General features: G+C 42.2%; 1 protein-coding gene across 1 annotated transcript in view; it reads left to right on the forward strand.

Annotated features, from left to right (window-relative positions):
* The first annotated feature begins 705 nt into the window (after positions 1-705).
* LOC145413532 (thioredoxin-related transmembrane protein 2 homolog) overlaps positions 706-21,228 on the forward strand; it is a 29,471-nt gene continuing 8,948 nt past the window's right edge. The window contains exons 1-3 of the mRNA XM_080283226.1: positions 706-898; positions 6,475-6,655; positions 13,418-13,601. Of these exons, the coding sequence (XP_080139352.1) occupies positions 752-898; positions 6,475-6,655; positions 13,418-13,601 (512 nt within the window). The 5' untranslated portion in view covers positions 706-751. The remainder of the gene's footprint in view (positions 899-6,474; positions 6,656-13,417; positions 13,602-21,228) is intronic.

The following is a 21,228-nucleotide window of genomic DNA, read 5'->3' on the forward strand; positions in this document are numbered from 1 at the left end:
AGTGGTGGAGTGTGTAAAATTGACAGTGCAACCGTGAACGCGGCCACGCAGTGAGATACGGGTCTATAGTGAATACGCCACCATCTGATAACACCTCCTATTACTAAAACCGTACACAGACCCCAGTGCTAAAGTAACACTTACCAACAGTGAAACAGTGCCAGCTACTCCACGAATATATAAAGTTTGGACTTCCTATAACTAATAATACATAAACCTAAGACCTCTGCCCCAAGCGCGATTCATTTTGACTCGAGCAGTATCCTGCGAGATACTGATAACCCATATCTAGACGTAAGAGTTGTATCTGTATTCGTGACATCTACCCGTTCCACTGTACAGTACAACTAAGTAATACACGTGTAAGGTTGTTACCTTGAGTTTTTGTGTCCTGCCTCTCAAGGCCCATATCTCTCCTATTCGTCTAAGCTCCGGTCTAGAAGGAGAGCCCAGCTACACACTAGGCGTTTCAGGGACGGGAAGCCGACCCTTAAAACACCTAGCATTACAAAAACGTAATATAGCATTTGCTATTTAATTTTTAAGCAGTTTCATTAGTAATTATTATCTACCTCCTTGGAGTTCATTATTGATCTTACAAACGTACTGAGAATATATAATATTTTTATAGGCATGTAAAAAAAAAAAAAAAAAAAGTGTCGTCTGCTGCTGGAGTTCGCAGTGGTAACTGTGTTTGTAAAGATAACACAGTTTGCTTGGTTTGACAGTGCGGTATTGTTTTACCACCGGAATGGCGTTATTTACGGATATAAAACAGTTAGCTCATCCATATCATCTCATAAACTTGATGATGAGCCTCAGCTTCTTGATAACGCGATATATGCCTGGCCTATGTGAACTGGTATTTCCTGCGGCTCAGTGTGGAGAATTAAGTATGGTGAGAAAGAGCTTACTGCTGACTTTTAGGTACTGAGGTGTTAAAGAATATACCCCAACTGAATGTGTAGCTTGGGGAAACCGTGGTAGACTTGTATTTACCTAAAATAACATTCCCCTTGAGTTAGGTCCATTTGAAGGTGTAGCTTGGAAAAACCGGGGTAGATATGTGTGTTACAGAGAACATACTCACTGAGTTAAAGTTCAGTTGAAGGTGTATCGTTGGGAAACCAGGGTAGAAAGATGTGTGATAATTATCCATGGTAACAGTATCCCAGTAAGTTAGGTTGTCAGCATGAGTTAGACTAGATTAGGGATGCTGTGATGCAGTTGATTTAGGTTCTGTAAAGTAGATTGAGATGGTTTGGGGATGTGGAGAGGATAGAGGATGATAATTGGGTGTAGAAAATGAGAAGTGTTAATGTTAGGGGTTGGGTTGCAAGAGGTAGACCAAAATAGACCTGGGATGGGGTCATTGAGTGTGACCTGAGGGATAAGGGACTGAATAGCAAGTCTACCACAGATTGAGCAGCATGGAGAGCCGCCATTAGGTTACCAAGGCTGACCCATGCAAACATGTTAGAACCTTCAAATCGAACAAGTTAGTGCCATTTTTCTAGACTTTTTACTACGGTAATAAAATACCCCCTCTTAACCTAACCTGACTCATAAGTGTAGTGTTGTTCTGGATAAGTATCTACATAGCCTGTTTGTAGGGACTAGTTGTCACTTTCAAAATGATTTTGCAAGAAGTTATGTGTAAATTGCACCTGGTTACTTTATATTGTAGTACCATAGTTCCCCAGCAATATTGCTGGTGTCTAATGCACAAAGTTCCCCTGTGCAGAAAGTTCTCCTTCACCACAGTATGCATGTTCAGTAGCTAACTGTTGCCAATGCAGTTGTCTACACAGTTAGGGTACTTAGGAAACCTAATGATCTTAGCCTAACCTAACTTAGCTTATCTTAATTTGAGGGCTGTGCCGTTCAAACCCCCCTGACTTTAACCACCTCGGAGGACTTTCTACAGTGGGGAACTTTGTGCATATGGCACTAGCACAAACCTTACCATAATGGCGTGGGATAGGTGTTAGAGGAAATATGTTATTTCTGTATGAAATCAGTAACTTTGAAGCATATCAACGAATATAAGAAAGGACACTGACATTTGAGGTGGATTAAGGAAATATAAAAGGCAGGACACTGTGGTGGGAGGATTATCATTGAATTTTGCTCATGATAGTACTTGAAGGGCAACATACTGTACAGTAGCTTATTCATTCATTCATTGCCAGATGCCATGTATCCCAAACGGGGTGGTCAAGGGCTTAGAGTTAATTGTTTTACAGGGAGGGGCACTAATCCTCCACCAACCCCACTTGACACGTAGGGATGCCAACAGCGTCTGGTGTTCCCAGGCGGTCGCCCATCCAAGTACTAACCAGACCCAGCGTTGCTTATGTCAGGTTGCATCTTTTCACCTCTCTGTTCCTCTCTACATATACCTTTCTCTTCCATCTCTCAACTTCTTCCACACCCCTGTTTATCATCCTCTCACTAAATGCCTTCTTCTGTTGTGCCACAGCTTGTCTCACCTCTTCATTCCACCATGCTGTTCCTTGCACTCCCTTTCGTCTTCTCTTCATCCCATACACCACCTCACATGCTGCACAGATTTCTTCTGTGAATATCTTGCACACACCTTCCACATCCCCCATCTGCTCCAAATCATATTTACCCAGTCTCTCCTCCACTTCTCTCTTATATTCTGCCTTTTTTCCATCCTCTTGTAATCTTTCCACTCTCTTTGTAGGAACTACTTCCTCCTGTCCTTCCCTCCGTCTATTCCTGCACTTCATTTCAGCTTTGACTTTCACCACCACCAAGCTGTGGTCAGAAAGTCCACTCCCCCAACCTCTATATGGTCTTGCATTCATTACACACCTTCTCATTCTATCATCCACACACATATAATCAGTCAATCACCGGCATTCAGTTCACCACCCTCCCTTCTCATCACTCGCCACGTAGACTATACCTGTGGATCATTTTGTGCCTGAAGAGAGTATTGGCTATCACCAACCTTTCCAAGCACAAATGTCCAGTAGAGCACTGCCATTTTCATCCACTTCTCCAGGCACACCTTACTCACCAACTCCATCCACCTTGACATTCTCTGTTTTTCCATTCATATCTCCAGTCCAAAACACTCTGTCATTCCTTTCAAACTTTTCCATGCATGCTTTCACATTTGTCCAGAACTCTTCTTTCACTCTGCTTGCATGATCTTGCATTGGCGCATACACACACACAATCGTTCACATTTGTAGTCCAACATTCAACCTTACTCACACAGTTCCTGAACCAACTGATCCATACTCTTATAGCCTATTCTCCTTCCAGCTCTTGCACACAACAATACACACTCCTTCTTTTGCCCTCTTATTCTCACCCACTTCCGCGCATATACCCCATCTTTACTCTTATTCTCTCACACTCTCACCTCCATTTAGTTTCAGTTAATCCACATACATCCACTTTTGCACCCTCAAACACCTGGACAATCTCTCTCTTTTACCTCATCATTTGCACCCCTTACATTACATGTCGCTTTCTGTACCATGCCCTTTGTTCGGTCCTTAGTCGTCACCTGTCGATCAATCCTGGTCCGAGGTTTATTATTCGTATTTTTAGTTAGTTGTTTTCCCCTATGTTGTCACATAGGGAACATGTGTTGGTTAGTTATAAGGTTACCACCCAGTATTGTAAATGCTTTCCTGGTTTACAGGAAATCATTTAGCTTGCTGCTTATTGTAGAACTACACTAAAAACAGAGTACCAGGTTAGTTGTTTTCCCTACGTGACAACATAGGGAACACGTGTTGGTTGGTTATAAGGTTACCACCTAGCGTTGTAAATGGTATCCTGGTGTACAGGAAATACTTTGGCTTGCCACTCATTGTAGAGCTAGCTACTCAAAAAGAGTACCACTACACTATTGCTATCTATCTATCTATCTATTGCCAGACACCTCAATCCCGTTCGGGGTGGCCACAAACAAATCGCCTCCACGTCGCTCTGTCCCCCGCCATTTCACTGCCCCGCTCGCAACTCACACTCCCCTCTCTCATATACCTCTCCACCCCATCCCTCCATCTCATCCTCGGCCTCCCCCTCCCTCTCCCCCCCTCCACCTCATTCACATACACTCTCTTCGTCAGTCTTTCACCTCCATCCTCCACATGGCCAAACCACCTCAGTGTATTCCTCATAACGCTTCCTATCACATCCACATCCACACCACAACACTCCTTCATATCCCCATTTGTCAGCCTGTCCCTCCATGTGACTCCACAGGCTCCTCTTAAATAACTCATTTCCACTGCTCTCACTCTTGACTTGTGTCCTTCCAGCAACGTCCAAGCTTCACTACCATACGTTAGAGTTGGTATCACAATACTGTCATGTAGTAACTTTTTCACTTCCATGTTCACTTCCCTGCTTCTTATCACTGCTTTCAAGGAACCAGCAACCTTTCTTCCCTGCTGCACCCTTTCAAGCACTTCACCCTCCAAACCTCCATCCTTACTCATCACACTACCTAAGTACTTAAACGTACTCACATTTTCCAATTCCTCACCATCCAATCTCGCTGTACATTCACTGACTTCACCTCTCTCAAAGACCATCACTTTACTCTTCCCTGCATTCACCTTTAGATTCCGTTTCTTACACACTCTCCCAAACTCATCTACCAAGCCTTGCAGCTCTCCTTCGTCTTCACTCAATGACACAGTATCATCTGCAAGCAACAGTACAGGGAGTTTCCAAACACTACCCTCTCTCACCAGGGCCACTCCAACATCCACTACCCTACCTTGTACCTCGTTTATTACCCCATCCATGTACAGATTGAACAACCATGGAGACATGACACATCCCTGTTTCAACCCAACCTTCAAAGAGAAAAATTCACTCAGTTCACCATCCACACACACTGCAGCCTTAGCACCATCATACATACTCTTCACAGCATTCAACAACTTCCCATCTACTCCATATATTCTTAATACTTTCCACAATCCTTGTCTATCCACCCTGTCATATGCTTTCTCCAAATCCATGAAAGCCGTGTACAACTTCTTTCCCTTCTCTAGAAACTTTTCCACTAAAGATTTAAGAATGAATATCTGATCTACACAACCTCTTCCCTTCCTAAAGCCTCCCTGTTCTTCTCCAACTAATTCCTCTGTTCTTTTTCTAACTCTGTCAATAAGTATCCTACCATACACTTTTCCTATTATACTAAGAAGACAGATGCCCCTATGATTGCCACACACTTCTTTTTCCCCTTTTCCTTTGTACATGTGAATAATTATACCTGACTTCCAATCCTCCGGGACTCTACCTTCCTCCCAGGCCAATCTGCACATTTTCCACATCCATTCTACTACTATCTCTCCCCCATACTTCAGCATTGCACCACACACTCCATCAATTCCTGGGGCTTTCCCCAATATAACTTTCTTCATTGCTTCCACAACTTCTATCCTACTGATTTCTTCCTGTCTTCTCACCTCCCTCCTTCTCCCAGCCATTCCCCAGCCACTTATACTCGCATTACTTCCATCCTCTATGTTCAACAATTTCTTAAAGTGTTCTCTCCACTGAGGTGGTTTGGACATGTGAAGAGAATGGAGAATGAAAGACTGACTAAGAGGGTTTATGTAGATGAGGTGGAGAGAGGGAGAGGGAGGGGTAGACCGAGGATGAGGTGGAGGAATGGGGTAGAGAGGTATATGAGGGAGGGGGGGGTGAGTTGGGGGGAGAGTAGTCAAATGGTGGGTGACAGAGCGACTTGGAGGCATTTTGTCTGCGGCCACACTTTGCGGCATTAGGGCATCGGGCTATAGATAGATAGATAGATAGTTCTCTCCATCTGCTCACTTTTTCTCCCTTCTCCACTAGTAATCTACCATTTTTATCTTTCACTTCCCTGCTAACTTCACTTCCACCCTGTCTTACTCTTTTCATCTCCTTCCAGAACATTTTCTTACAGTCCCTCCACTTTACATTCAAGTTCCTTCCAAATTCCTCATCCACTCTCTTCTTACTCTCTCTTACTAATCTTTTCACTTCTCACTATTGCTACTGTGGTATAATGCAAGGCATTATTCAGTTTCTTCAGGCAATTGAGAGAGTACTGGTAATATTTGTAGGGGGAAGTGTCTGCTTGGAGTTGTTGTACAGCACGAGAAATATGCCTCTACAGTATACATTTCAGTAAAGTGTTGTAGCTAAATAAAGTTTGTTTATGTGGATGGGATGCAGAATGAGAGACTGTTTAGGAAAATGTGAGTGAGCTGGAGGGAAGACCAAGAGTGAGATGGAGGGATGAGGTGGAAAGATGTGGGAAGGGTGTGTGAGTTGTAGGGAGGGCAGGCTGATGGCAGAGGAAAGTGATGTAGAAGTGATTAGTGGTCACCCTTTATAGGATCAAGGCATCTGGCTAAAACAGTAAGTTTGCACAGCATAGTGAATTTTTATTAATAAAGTGTATTACCTTCATTTGAACAGTGGGAGTCTGAGATCCTGTTCTTCATGCTGGTCATCATTATGTTCAGATCTCGAAAAACTGGAAGTAGAAACATGATTGCCTACATATCAGTCTTCAATATGTATGCCAAAGTCTGCAATGTGCTGCTGTGGTTCAGTTGTGACCCACTTTATGGGATCATCTATATCATATTAGCCATTAGTAAGTATCTGTTGTATACAGGTAATAAAAAGCTGTAAACAGCTGTGTATTATTGAACGGAATACTGTATTCACAAAAAACTCAGCGATATATATTTTCAGTTAACTTATGACTCATTTTCTTGAAGAGAATAATCATTTGGTAGGAAAGCAAAGTTAATGGTATACTGTATCTTGAGGTAATGATTTCATTATAGGCCTACAGTATAGTAGGAGTCTGATTATTCGGCATCTGTGGGACCATGCCGATGCCGAGTAACTGGATTTGCCAAATAATCGAAAAACCTACCCACTCAATACCTTATTTGTGTTGGTAAACACTGTCATCACTACTTATATTATTACGAATATGTTTGGAGAGAGTACTGTATACTGTATGGTACTGTGCAATACTGTAATCAATGCAGTACTGTACTTGAATCTTAAAAATATAGAAATAAGTAAACTCCTATGCCCCTCATGGGGCAATGCAGGATTGGATGATGAATGGATGGAAACATTTATAAATGTAATGACACAGTAGGCCTACAAGTCACAGATAACACCTCGTGGACTGCTGGGATGATTTGGAATATTACCTGCCCACTCAGGACCTTATGTGTATAGGTGAATATTGTCATCACTACTTACATTTTGAGAAATGTGTTTGGAGAGAGTACTGTATACTGTATGATACTGTACAATACTGTAATCTATACAGTACTATACCTGAATCTGAAAAAATATCAAAATTAGTGAACATATCCAAGTGTAATGACAGTAGGCCTACAAGTAACAGATAACAGTTTCTGGACTGCTGAGATGATTTGGAATATCTGCCGAGCGATCATAGACTTTCATAAATGGGGCTATATCTCAAAACTGCCTAAATATTGGCTCTACCGAATAATCAGCTGTCGAATAATTGGACTTTTACTGTATATTGTTCAGCGAAGATGATAGTCGTGCTACTGGTAATTCCAGTATGGCATTAGTCTACTTTATCCCTTGTAAGGAATAGCCTACAGTACATGTATCAGGTATGTTAAGTGATATATAAAGTGCCTTGTAACTGTGCAGTATTTAATGAGAGTTATATATAGCTATACAGCATATGCTTACTGGTACTTTTCTTTTTCAGGCTTGCTGTAAGACCAAGAAATAATATCATGGTTTACAGAGCTATACAGTATATGGAGGCATTTAATGTGTATTCCTTGTTTTACTCAGTGCACTTCATTGTAGAAAATAGCATGTTTCCAGATGTTCTAAACTTCAGTCCATCTGGCTGCACCATTTATTTTTCCTCTCCAAATTGTAGTATTATGTGACATTATTATTCACAGCGTTCTTCACCTGTGTGAATGTCACGTTTCCTGGCACTGCATTCCTACTCTGCACACCCTCAAAACCAATCATGTTTACAGCTGCTCTGCTCTCTCTATTCCCATTCATCAGGCTTTCAAAATATTCATTTCATCTGGTCCTTACTTCATCCCCATGGGTTCATAATCTACCACTTACATCCTTCACACTTTTACAGTTCTTTCCACTGTCACCTCAACATTGCCGCACCTCTTTGTAGAATAATTTCCTAGTTTCTGAGTAATTTGCATTCATTTTTCTTAGGTGGTAGGTGGTGGCAACCATCATCCATTCACTTGATGTAGTGCTGCCTACTTCTTCCTAAGCTTTTATCATTATTTTTCTGTGCCTGCCCTCCTCTCTTCCTATTTCTCCCATCTCTCCTGTCACTTCTTATTGCTTTTCTTTCCTTTACAGGTGGCTTTACATTGAGTGACAAGCCAAATGGTTTCCTGTAAGCCAAGAAACCATTTACATCGCTGGATGGTAACCATATAACCAAATCCTACGTGTCAACTAGTGGGTTGGTGGAGGGTTAGTGCCCCTTCCTGTTAAACAAATAACTCAAAGTCAATGGCCACCCCTTACAGGATTATGGCGTCTGGCAATAGATAGATAGAAACAGATACAGTATACATATATTTTTTCAACTGAATAAATTAAACCGTCCCCGAGATGGTCTATCAGCTCGGGACTGTCCAAGGCGCGTGCAGCTAATTTGAAAACATCACGTACGTGTGAAGTCGTGTTAAATTAAATCGAGAAACCCTTGTTAGTTAAACGTATCTCCTTAAATATTTGCTTGTATTAAAACGAAAACACGTTGTTTAAACTCGCGTTAATTGAGAGTTTACTGTATTCCTCTTTGTTACCACCCCTTTTCCATTCCCCCCAAAGCCTTCTTTTCTTCTTAACTGGAGCTTCTGCACCCTCATTTCACCACCATATTGCTTTGTCTTGGGGGTGCCCTTGTCCATCCACACATGTATAATCATTTTGGGCTCAGTTTGTTGTTTCTTCTCAGTAAACACAATTTCTTTATGTGAGTGTAATTCCACTACTGAGTGCTGTTTTCTTGGGACACATGTTCAGTGGCAGTATAGCACCAAACTTGTCACCAATTGAAGAATCAGTTGTGTTTGAAGAAGTTAGGTAATGCCACTACTTGTAACATGTAGAGAACCTTCCTTCTGTTTCGTTTCATTTCGTTTCGTTTAGTTTTTAAAAGCTCCAACATGCTTGCATACGTCAGCCTTGGTCACCTAATGGTGGCTGTCCATGCTGCACGGTCTATTGCAGCCTCCCTGTTCAGTCCCTTAACCCTGGGGTCACACTTAATGACCTCGTCCCATGTCTTTCTCGGTCTACCCCTCATAACCTCACTCCCAATATTAACACTTCTCACCTTCCTCACCCAATTATCATCCCTCATCCTCTCCACATGCCCAAACCATCTCAGTGTATCTCTCCTCATCACAACACCAATACACTTCAGTCCCATCCTACCTCTCAACTCTTCCATCGTAAACCCAGCCCCCCCAGACCTTGCATGCAGGGACACACTACATACCCACGTAATTACAATATTGTCATTTCTGTACGTCTGAGCCTGCAAATATCCTCCTCCTTTATTGCCAAGGTCACACTACCATACAGCATTACATTCCTAACACATGCTGCATACAAAGACCCCTTAGCACGTAGGGAGAGTCCTCTCAATGTCAGGAGAGGCAAGAGCTCCCTGAACTTCTTCCAACCACTTCTCACCTGAGCCACAGAGCTAGCTCCAGCCCCACCTCCAGCACACAACATGTCTCCCATATAACAAAACTCTTCCACACACTCAAGAGATTCACCAGCAAGTTCAATCCTTTCATGCCTGACAATCTCCAGCTGCTCTCCCCGACATGCTGTATACATAAAATCAGCATTATCTTGCAGTCTACCTCTGATACCACTACATCTCTTGTGCACCCATTTATAACAAACACTGCACAAGATGGAATTACTTCCCACGCCCTTGTTGCAAACTGCACATGGCCACTTTCCCTCGTCTTTGACAGTACCGCCACCACCCCTAGATATCATCAGTTTTGTTTTACTGTATCTGCATTTACCCTTAAGCCCTTGCACCCCATACCATCTCTCCACTTCCTAAACCTTTCCTCCGCCTCCCTTTTGATCTCTGCAATCAACACCAAATCATCAGCATACAACATCTCCTACGGGAGTCCGTTTCTGAAGTCACGTGAGAGGGCTTCAAGTACCATGATAAACTACATGGGACTCAAAACTGACCCCTGATGCACACCAACGTTCACAGAAAACTCATCACTCAAATCTCCATTCACTCTTACCTGGGTGTGAGCACCCACATACATAGCCATAACCACCCTAACCAGCCACTCCTCCAAGCCAAGCTTTCTCATTGCCCACTTCACCACCTCTCTAGCGACTATGTCAGAGGCCTTTTCCAAATCAACAAAAACAAAATACAGATCTCTTTTCTTCCCAATATATTTTTCCTGGAGCTGTCGAACAATGAATATGACATCAGTGGTCCCCCTACCTGGCATAAACCTAAACTGTATCTCATCAATATTCACTCTTTCTCTAATCATACCTATTAAAACTCTCCATCACCTTCATTATCTGATCTAAAAGCTTTATACCTCTATAATTTCCTCTTTCCAGGGCATCACCCTTCCCTTTATACACATTTACAGTTACACTCTTCAGCCAATCATATGGGACAACACATAAATAATCATATTTATAAGGTCAATGACTAACCTCACCCCTATATCTCCAGAGGCCTTCAACATTTCGGCAGTCATCCCAGACACACCTGCTGCCTTCCCCACCTTCATCCTGCCTATTGCCTCACTCACAGTAGCAGCATCAATCAAAGGCCAAGGGCCAGACACTGGATCTGCTGGCTCCAAACTTTCCCCGTTCCAGTCAAACTCCTCATTCAACAACCGGCTATAATGCTTTCTCCATGCATCTTTAATATCCTCACTGTTCACCACTACCCTTTCCTTCATCATTCTTCACACACTGCTCACCTATAATATCCCAATTATCCCTCTTCACCTCATTTGCCACCTTAAATATCATATTTTTCCTTTCCCCATGATTTAGGTTATCAAGTAAAAGTGTCTGTGACTCAGACTTCACCCTGTATACATCTCTTCTAGCCCTACGCTTGGCAGCCAAGTACCGGTATTCCTCCTTGCTACCACCCTTCTTCCATTCCCGGAAAAGCCTTCTTTTCTCCTTAACTGCAGCTTCTACAGCTTCATCCCACCACCAAGTTACTTTATGTCTCGGTGGTCCTCTTGTCCAACTGCATATTACATCAGTAACTCTCAAGAGATTGTTCTTGAGGGCTCTGTACTGTTCATTAACGCGTCTGTCTACGGCTTCCTGTTCAGCCTCCACTCTCCTCATCTTGCTATAGAAGGCATCCCTTACTACTTGGTTTTCTAGCTTCCATAATCTCCTCCTAGGTACTTAAGTCCTCTTTTTCATCACTCGTTCTTTAAACACCATATCACAAATCAATAGTTTGTGCTGCTGCACACACTTCTCACTTCCTATAACTTTAGCATCCCACGCTAACCTCCTATCAGCCCTCCTAACCAGAAAATAATCTATCTGACTGCTATTTCCCCCAGACACATAAGTAATTAACCTACTCTCTCTTTTCCTAAAATCTGTGTATAGATAAAGCTGTACACAGCTTGCAAAAGCTGTTAGAAGGAAGGACAAGCAGGGACATTAATTCTGTGAAGTGTTGTTAGTTAGATGGATAGCTGTATGTAAGGGATAGGGTACCTGGTGCTGAGTTGAGAGGTAGGCTAGGTAGGCTGAGGTTCTTCAGATATGTGGAGAGATTGCAAAAAGTTACCATAGTTCTGCAAAGAGATATATAGATGAGCGAAGAATGAGAGGCTCTTGTAGGTGAATACAAAATGTAGTGTTAAGAGATGGTCTAAATTTAAAAGCTGAGGATTTAGCAAACGATAGCAAGAGAATACGCACTTTGGACACCTATATAAGAGTAAATTCCAGCTGACACAGGCAAGCATGTAATTAGCAGAATTCAGTGATTTGGTTCATTGTAGGTATGCCTGGTTTTGTTGTCTGGCTGTCTATCTATCTGTTTATCATCCAGTCCTTTATAACCCATCAGGAGCACTGGTGCCCAGAGCTCATGAGTGACCAGTTCATCCCAGAGTGGCATTATGTGAACAGTAAACTGCAGCCACCCTTCAGCTGTAAATCTGTATGAGCCATATCCAAATTGAGCACCTTAATTCACTAGACCACCGGGCAACCATTTAATTACAGTACCGGTATGTGGTTACCATCCAGCATAGCAAATGGTTTCCTGGGCTTTGTTATGTTAATGAATGAATACAGCTTTTTCAGACTTTCCCATATATGAACTATTGGACACGTCAGGTTAGGAGCAGTTTTGATATAAATTACTGTACAATATTGTGGCTAACTTCTCTGAGCTTAAACTGTAATGCAAGTAAATCTTAGTACATATTAGTAGTTGCTAATAATAGTATATCTATCTATCTATAGCCCGATGCCCTAATCCTACAGAGGGTGGCTGCAGGCAAAATGTGTCCAAGTTGCTCTGTCACCAACCATTTGACTACCCTCCCCCGAACTCACTCCCCCCTCCCTCATATACCTCTCAACTCCATCCCTCCACCTCATCCTCGGTCTTCCCCTCCCTCTCCCTCCCTGCACCTCACCTACATACACCCTCTTAGTCAGTGTTTCATTCTCCATTCTCTTCATATGTCCAAACCACCACATTGTATTTCTCCTAATTCTCTCAATCACATCCACATCCACCCCACAACGTTCCTTCACTTCTTCATTCGTCATCCTGTCCCTCCATGTCAGTCCACATGCTCCTTCAGGTAACTCATTTCCACTGCTCTCACTCTTGACTTGTTCCCCTCTAGCAAGGTCCATGCCTCGCTACCATATGTCAGGGTAGAGATCACAATACTGTCATGCAGTGACTTCTTATCTTCCATACTCACCTTCCAATTTCTCATCACTGCTTTCTGTGAACCAACAACCTTCCTTCCCTGCTGTACCCTTTCAAGCACTTCATCCCCAATAGTTCCATCCTTACTCATCACACTACCTAAGTACCTGAATGCACTCACATTCTCCATATCCTCACCATTAATAGTGATGTGACTTAAACTTCCATCTAAACTTCCAAAAGGAACCTCCATTTAAGCTTCCATAAGGAACCATATTTCCTTTTCCCTTTTGGTATTTGTGTCTTTTTTTCATATTCTAGTTTCAGTTCATTTTTGTATGATGTTCAACCCCTGCAGATCAGTAGGTTTATTATACAGTACAGTACCCCTTTTTGCAGTTCACTTCCTGGTCGTAGGAGAGCCAGTGTATCAAGGTCCAGAGAAAGTTGTGTACTTCCAAGGAAAGGTACTGGATGAAGAATTGCAGAGAGACAAGCATTGTATTTGGCTTATCACCTTCTTCACTGCGTGGAGTCCAGCATGCTCCTCCCTTGCACCGATCTTTGCAAAGCTATCTGCTGAGTATGTTGTTGTGTTAGTCAGTACAAAGATCTGTATAACTCTTGAGTTTTGGCCTCATTTGCTGATTTATTTATAATTGCTTTTTTTAAGCTTACATGAACATTTGGAATTATTTCAGTTTTATATTGTACTGTATGATAATCATATTGTATATGCCTCAAGATCTCAGTTAATTATAACATCTTGCACTTTCAGGTCTCTAATGCATATTAAAAAATCAATGAATAACACAGTACCAGTAGTTCTTGGTATTGCATGCCAGGTTTGAAAAGGCACTTTACATCATTATTTTGGCTGCTCTGTGGGATGTCCATTATTATAGGTACATATTGTGAATGAAAGTTAATGAGGAGTTAGGGTCTGTGACTTGTGAGCAGTTGGCTTTATATACTGTAACTTCTTGAGTTCTTACAGGTAGTAGGTGGAGGCACTCACTATCCACTCACTCGATGTAGTGCTGCTGTCAGGTGACTGCTTTTTCCTCTCTTCGTTCCTTCTTTCCTTCCCTCCTCTTCTGTCTTTCTTTCCTTCATTCTTTCCTCTTCCTTCTGTCTGTGGGTGACTCTGCACTGAGTGACAAGCCAAATGGTTTCCTGTACACCAGGAAATCATTTACTGTGCTGGGTGGTAACCATATAACCAAATTATAGAGCCTGATGGTTTCCTGTACACCAGGAAATCATTTATTGTGCTGGTTGGTAACCATATAACCAAATTATAGAGCCTGATGGTTTCCTGTACACCAGGAAATCATTTACTGTGCTGGGTGGTAACCATATAACCAAATTATAGAGCCTGATGGTTTAGTGGGTAATTAAGACCCCCCAGTCGGATTGAGCCTGTGCCGGTTTGTATCCAAGGGGTGGTTGGGGTGTATTGCTCACATAATGCCACTAAGTGATGAGTGAGGCTGGTCACTCTCATCATAAATGTCAGGACCAGCTTGCCTAGCCTCAGGCTCCTATTCTCCTCAGGGGGCAACACAGGATTAGATGATGATGATGATGATGATGATTGAGTTTTTACAAGGAGGGTTTGGCTAGAAATGGCAAAGGTGTGTGTGATGTTAGAAGGGTAGCCACTAGCACCTAAGAGGCTGGGCTTGGTGGGATGGAGAGGATGAAAGAACAGTAATGGAGGGGAAGGGCATTGGTCTGGATGGATATAAGGAAGGATGGAAGGAAGAGTAATTATGGTGAGATTAAGAAAGGAATAGGCAGTAATACTTTAAAACAGACTGAATTGTGGCTATAAGGATGGGAGCAGCAGGCTAGTACAGATGTCAAAATAGGGATTAGTTACTGGTAGAATGCCTGTTTTCATTTCTTGGTCCCTCATTCCCATGGGTGCAGGCACTGTAGTTGCCTGTATCTCAGTAGCTGAATATGGGTGATGTATAGTTTTGTTTATTTCTTTTGCTACCTGACAGTTTTATTCACTTCAGAAGAGGCTTTTAATAATGTAATAGGTTAGGAAGGCTGTTGCTAATCCCTTCAGTTTGAAAAAATATCTTAAGCTGAATATAATCATCAGAAGATAGCAAGAATTAAAAGGGGATAACCCAAGGATTAATGGGCTAACACCTGCTGTCATCCCATCCTTCCAACTCGTCATGGCTCGTGGCTCTTTTTACTTTTGCCTTTGTCACTTTTTTAGGCACCACATTCTTTTCTTTGTGCACCATCCCTTATGTTAACTGCAGCTCTATTCTCATTATTCCCATGCGTTAGTTTTTCATAGTTGTCTTTATCTTTTTTTTTTTTTTTTTTATGCACACAAAATTTCTCAAATATTCTTGCATTTAGATATTTCCTACTTTGAAAGAAAATGATGGTGATGATGGTAATGACAATGACTTATGGAGCACCATTAAAAAACTTTGATTTTTCTTCTTCTTGCAGTATACAATATACTGTATTACATAATTCTGGTTTGAAATGTTTTGCAAAGTATTGAATTAGGAGAGCAGGAAAGTATTTTGATATTTTATTGACATTTGGTATTCAAATAAAAAATTTAATTAAATGATGCCATGCTTCCTCTGAAAGATCTCAACATTGAGGTAGGCCTTGGTACAGCTATGGACTGGAAGCTAAGCTAGGTACTGTACCAGAACCAGCTAATTACTTCCCAGCCGTTGTTGGAAGGTGTTAGGGGGAAAAAAGTCTAAGATGTGGAATGATATTTGTGTTAATGTAGGAGACAACCTTGACTTTGACTCTGTTTGATTATGGCTGAATTTCATGATGATTGCATGGCTAGTGACAAAGCTTGTAGTCACCCTTCTCTCTCATGTTAGTATTATACCTCCCAGGGTTGACTATCTAACCATCTTGTGCTAACTAGCAGATGTACCTGGCATTACCTGGGTAAAACCCCATGATTGTTCATACTGGTATTGCCTGGAACCCTGAATGGCCACTCCCTCTGTGGAAAAAGATCCCAGGGGTTCCATTTTACCCACTGAGCCTATGTTCCTTCAGGAACCCATTTTGCTAGGGCTATATATCCCATTGTCCTATTTTCTCACTAATCACCCACTCATCAACTCTTCCCATCCACCCTGCTCACTCACTTCCCCCACCCAGCTTCCCACCCACTCTGCCCAGCCACTAACCCACACTCACCCACTCATGCTGCCTCACCATGCCCACCCAACCCTGTCCACCAACCCTTCCTCACACACCCTTCCTCACACACATCACCCACCCAGCCCCTCCACATCCATCCATCTGCTCAGCTATGCCCACCCATCTCACCTGCTTTGCCCACTCCACCAGTCCCTCCAACTCATTGTAGTTAATAATGATATGGTTGTAGAAATAAACAGACTGGTTATTAGCTACCCTGTTTCCATGATGTTGAAGTGATTACAGTATTTATAATTAGCTCTGATCTTGGCCATCAGGGGCACCACTTTAGCAACTGTAATGTACACATTTAAATTTATCATAAAGTTACACCTGTTGGTGCAGTTTAGAAAGTTCCATATGTTTCCCTCTCAATTTCCATAGAGGACAGACAGACAGACACAGTTATTCATTTATGTATATGCTGTGATACAAAAGAAGAACAAATCGCCTCCAAGTCGCCCTGTCCCCCGCCATTTCACTGCCCTGCTCCCAACTCACACCCCCCTCTCTCATATACCTCTCCACCCCATCCCTCCATCTCATCCTCAGCCTCCCCCCCCTCTTCCCCCCCTCCACCTCACTCACATACACTCTCTTCGTCAGTCTTTCACCCTCCTTCCTCTCCACATGGCCAAACCACCTCAGTGTGTTCCTCATAACGCTTCCAATCACATCCACATCCACACCACAACGCTCCTTTATATCCTCATTCGTCAGCCTGTCTCTCCACGTGACTCCACAGGCTCCTCTTAAATAACTCATTTCCACTGCTCTCACTCTTGACTTGGAGGCGATTTGTTTGTGGCCACCCCAAACAGGATTGAGGCGTCTGGCAATAGATAGATAGATAGATAGACAAAAGAAGAAAGCATATAGTGAGTGGATGGGAAGCAGGGACATGGAGGAAGTTGAGAGATGGGAGAGTTATATGTAGAGAGGAAGAGAGAGGTGAAAAGATTAGTAAGAGAGAGTGAGAAGAGAGTGGATGGGGAATTTGGAAGGAATTTGAGTGTAAAGAGGAGGGAATGTAAGCAGATGTTTGGGAAGGAAGTAAAAAGAGAGATAGATAGGGTGATAAAGAAGTTAGTAGGGGAGTGAAAGGTAAAATGGTAGATTGGTAGTGGAGAAGGGAGAAAAGTTAGCAGATGGAGAGAACACTTCAAGGAACTGTTAAACATTGAGAATGAAAGTCATGCAAGTATAAGTGCCTGGGGAATGGCTGGGAGAAGGAGGGTGGTGAAAAGAGAGGAAGAGATCAGTAGGATGGAAGTAGTGGAAGCAATGAAGAAAGTCAAAATGGGGAAAACCCCAGGGATTGATGGAGTGTGTGGTGAAATGATGAAACGTGGGAGAGAAATAGTAGTAGAATGGAAGTGGAAGATATGCAGATTGGCCTAAGAGGAAGGTAGAGTCTTGGAGGTTTGGAAGTCAGGTATAGCTAATTATTACATGTACAATGGAAAAGGAGAAGTTTGTGGCAGTTATAGGGGCATTTGTCTTCTGAGTGTAATAGGAAAGGTATATGGTAGGATCCTTATTGACACGGTTGAGGAAATAACAGAGGAAGTAGTTGGAGAAGAACAGGGAGGTTTTAAGAAGGAAAGAGGTTGTGTAGATCAGTTATTCATCCTTCGGTCTTTAGTGGAAGAGTTTTTAGAGAAGAGAAAGATGTTGTATGCGACCTTCATGGATTTGGGGAAAGCATATGACAGAATGGATAGACAAGAAATATGGAAAATATTAAGAATATGTGGAGTAAATGGGAAATGGTTGAATGCTGTGAAGAGTATGTATAATGTGCGTGTGGGTAGTGAAGTGAGTGAATTTTTCTGTCTTAATTTTGGATTGAAACAGGGATGTGTCATGTCTCCAAGGTTGTTCAGTCTGTATATGGATGGGGTTATAAATGAGATACAAGGTAGGGCAGTGGTTGTTGGAATGTTGCTAATGAGAGAGGCAGCATTTGGAAACTTCTTGTTCTGTTGTTTGCAGATGATACTGTATTGTTAAATGAAGACGAAGAGGAACTGCAAGGCTTGGTGAATGAGTTTGGGAGAATGTGTAAGACACAGAATCTACAGGTGAATGTAGGAAAGGGTAAAGTTATGGTCTTCAAGAGAAATGAAGTCACTGAATGTACAGTGAAGGTGGATGTTGAGGAAATGGAAAATGTGAGTGCATTTAGTACTTGGGTAGTGTGATGAATAAAGATGGAAGTTTAGAGGGTGAAGTGCTTGAAAGGGTACAGTAAGGAAGAAAGTTTGTTGGTTCTTTGAAAGCAGTGATAAGAAATAGGGAAGTGAGCATGGAAGTAAAAAAGTTGTTGCATGAGAGTACAGGAGAGTCTCGATTATACGACGATCTTTCAGCCAGAAAATACAATTAAATGAAGGTTTTGCTAATGAATTCTCAGTTTGGTAGGCTTTTTTTTGCACCATCCGCAATAGTTTACAATGCTTCTACAAGGACGAACATCGGGCCACCCGTCATATTTACATTGTGTTTAGATGTGCCTTGCTCAGTCATGTGTATTTATTACCGGTAAATATCGCGATGTCTCCTCCCAAAGTGAGCCAAAGTGGTGGAAATAAGGAAAACAGTTCACAATTTAAGTTACAGTTACAAAAGTGCTGTGTATAAAATGTTTTTATGATGAAGTTTGAGTGGCATTTGGTGGACTGGTGGTGGTTGAGTGCTTGGATTCCATCACTGGGTTGTCACTGGATTATACCATAGAATCTCTGAACACCAGAAATGTGTGATTGGTTAGTACAGTACTGTTCTCATTATATTATGTCTATCTATATATCTATTGTTAGACGGCTCAGTTGTGTAAGGGGTGGCCACAAACAAATCGCCTCCATATTTTCCTGTCCAATGCCACTTTACTGGCTTGCTCCCAGCCCACACCCTCCTCTCTCAAATACCTCTCCTCTCCATCCCTCCATCCTTGGCGTCCCCCTCCCTTTCCATCATACTCGCATACACTCATGTCATTAGTCTCTCCCTCTCCATCCTCTCCACATGGTCAAACCACCTCAGTGTATTTATCTTAATGCTTTCTATCACATCCACACCACAGCAGTCCTTCACTTCCACAATTGTCAGTCTGTCTGTCCATGAAACTCCATATGCTCCTCTCAGATATCTATTTCCTCTGCTCTCACTCTTGACTTGTGTCCTTCCAGCAAGGTCCAAGCTTCACTTCTGTATGTTAGAGTTGGTATCACAGTATTATCATGCATTGACTTCTTTACTTCCATTTGCTCTTCCCTGTTCATTATCACCACTTTCAAAGAACCAACAGCCTTTCTTCCCTGTTGTACATTTTTAAAGGACTTCACCCCATAAACTTCCATCCTTTCTCATTGCACTATTCAAGTACTTAAACACACTCACATTTTCCATTTCCTTCTCATCCAGCCTCACTGTACATTCAGTGACTTCACTTCTCTCAAAGACCATTATTTTACTCTTCCCTACATTCACCTTTAGATTCCATTTCTTACACTTACTCCCAAACTCATTCACCAAACCTGGTAGTTCCCCTTGGTCTTCACGTAACAATACAGTATCATCTGCAAACAACAGTACAGGGAGTTTCCAAACACTGCCCTCTCTTATTTGGGTCGCTCCAACATCCACTGTCCTCTCTTATTAGAGTCACTCCAACATCCACTGCCCTCTCTTATTAGGGTTGCTCCAACATCCATTGCCCTACTCTGTATCTCTTTTATAACCCCATCCATACTGTATACAGACTGAGCAACCATGGTAACATGACACATACCTGTTTCAATCCAACATTCAGATAGAAAAATTCACTCATTTCATTATCCACATGCACTGCAGCTTTAGCACCCTCATACATGTTCTTCACGGCATTCAACAACTTCTCATTTACTCCTTATATCCTTAATACTTTCCACATTCCTTGTCTATCCACCCTGTCATATGCTTTCTCCAAACCCATGAAGGTTGCATACAAGCTTTCCCTTCTCTGAAAACTTTTCCACTAAAGACCTAAGAATGAATATCTGATCTACACAACCTTTTCCCATCCTGAAACCTCCCTGTTCTACTCCAGCTAATTCCTCTATTATTTCCCAAACTCGGTCAGTAAGTATCTTGTCATATACTTTTCCTGTTACACTACAAAGACAAATTCCCCTATGATTACCACACACTTCTTTTAACCCTTTCCCATTGTACAGAGGAATAATTATACTATACTTCCAATCCTCCGGGACTCTACCCTCCTCCCAGGCCAATCTGCACATCTTCCTTATCCATTCTACTACTATCTCCCCCCCCCCCCATGCTTCAGCATTTCACCACACACTCCATCAATTCCTGGGGCTTTCCCCATTTTGACTCTCTTCATTGCTCCCACAACTTCCATCCTATTGATTCCTTCCTTTCTTCTCACCTCTCTCCTCCTCCCAGCAATTCCCCGGCCACTTATACTCGCATTACTTTCATTCTTCATGTAATATTTTATGTTATACGTATATTATGTGATCTTGCATGTACAACTTCTGTGATTGGGGTGTATTGTTGTAAGTACTGGTACGCACAGTACCGTATATTATTATATTCTTTTATACATAAAAATTGATTAATCAGAGTTTTGAAAGTCACATGAATTTTGTATAATCAAGACTGTACTGTATTGTGATACTAACTGTAGTGTATGGAAGTGAAGTGTAGACCTTGCTGAAAGGACACAAGTTAAGAGTGAGAGCGGTGGAAATGAGCTATTTGAGAGGAGCATGTGGAGTTACATGGAGAGACAGATTGACAGATGAGGAAATGAATGAGCATTGTGGTATGGATGTGGATGTGATAGAAAGCATTAGGAGAAATACATTGAGGTGGTTTTGTCGTATGGAAGGGATGGAGAGTGAGAGACGAACGAGGAAAGTGTATGTGAGTGAGGTAGAGGGGGGAGAGAGGCAGAGGGAGGCAGAGGATGAGATGGAGGGATGGATTGG

Source organism: Coenobita brevimanus, chromosome 96 (assembly GCF_032717465.1).
Source record: "Coenobita brevimanus isolate Jiangsu-jjx chromosome 96, ASM3271746v2, whole genome shotgun sequence".
Lineage (NCBI taxonomy): Eukaryota > Metazoa > Arthropoda > Malacostraca > Decapoda > Coenobitidae > Coenobita > Coenobita brevimanus.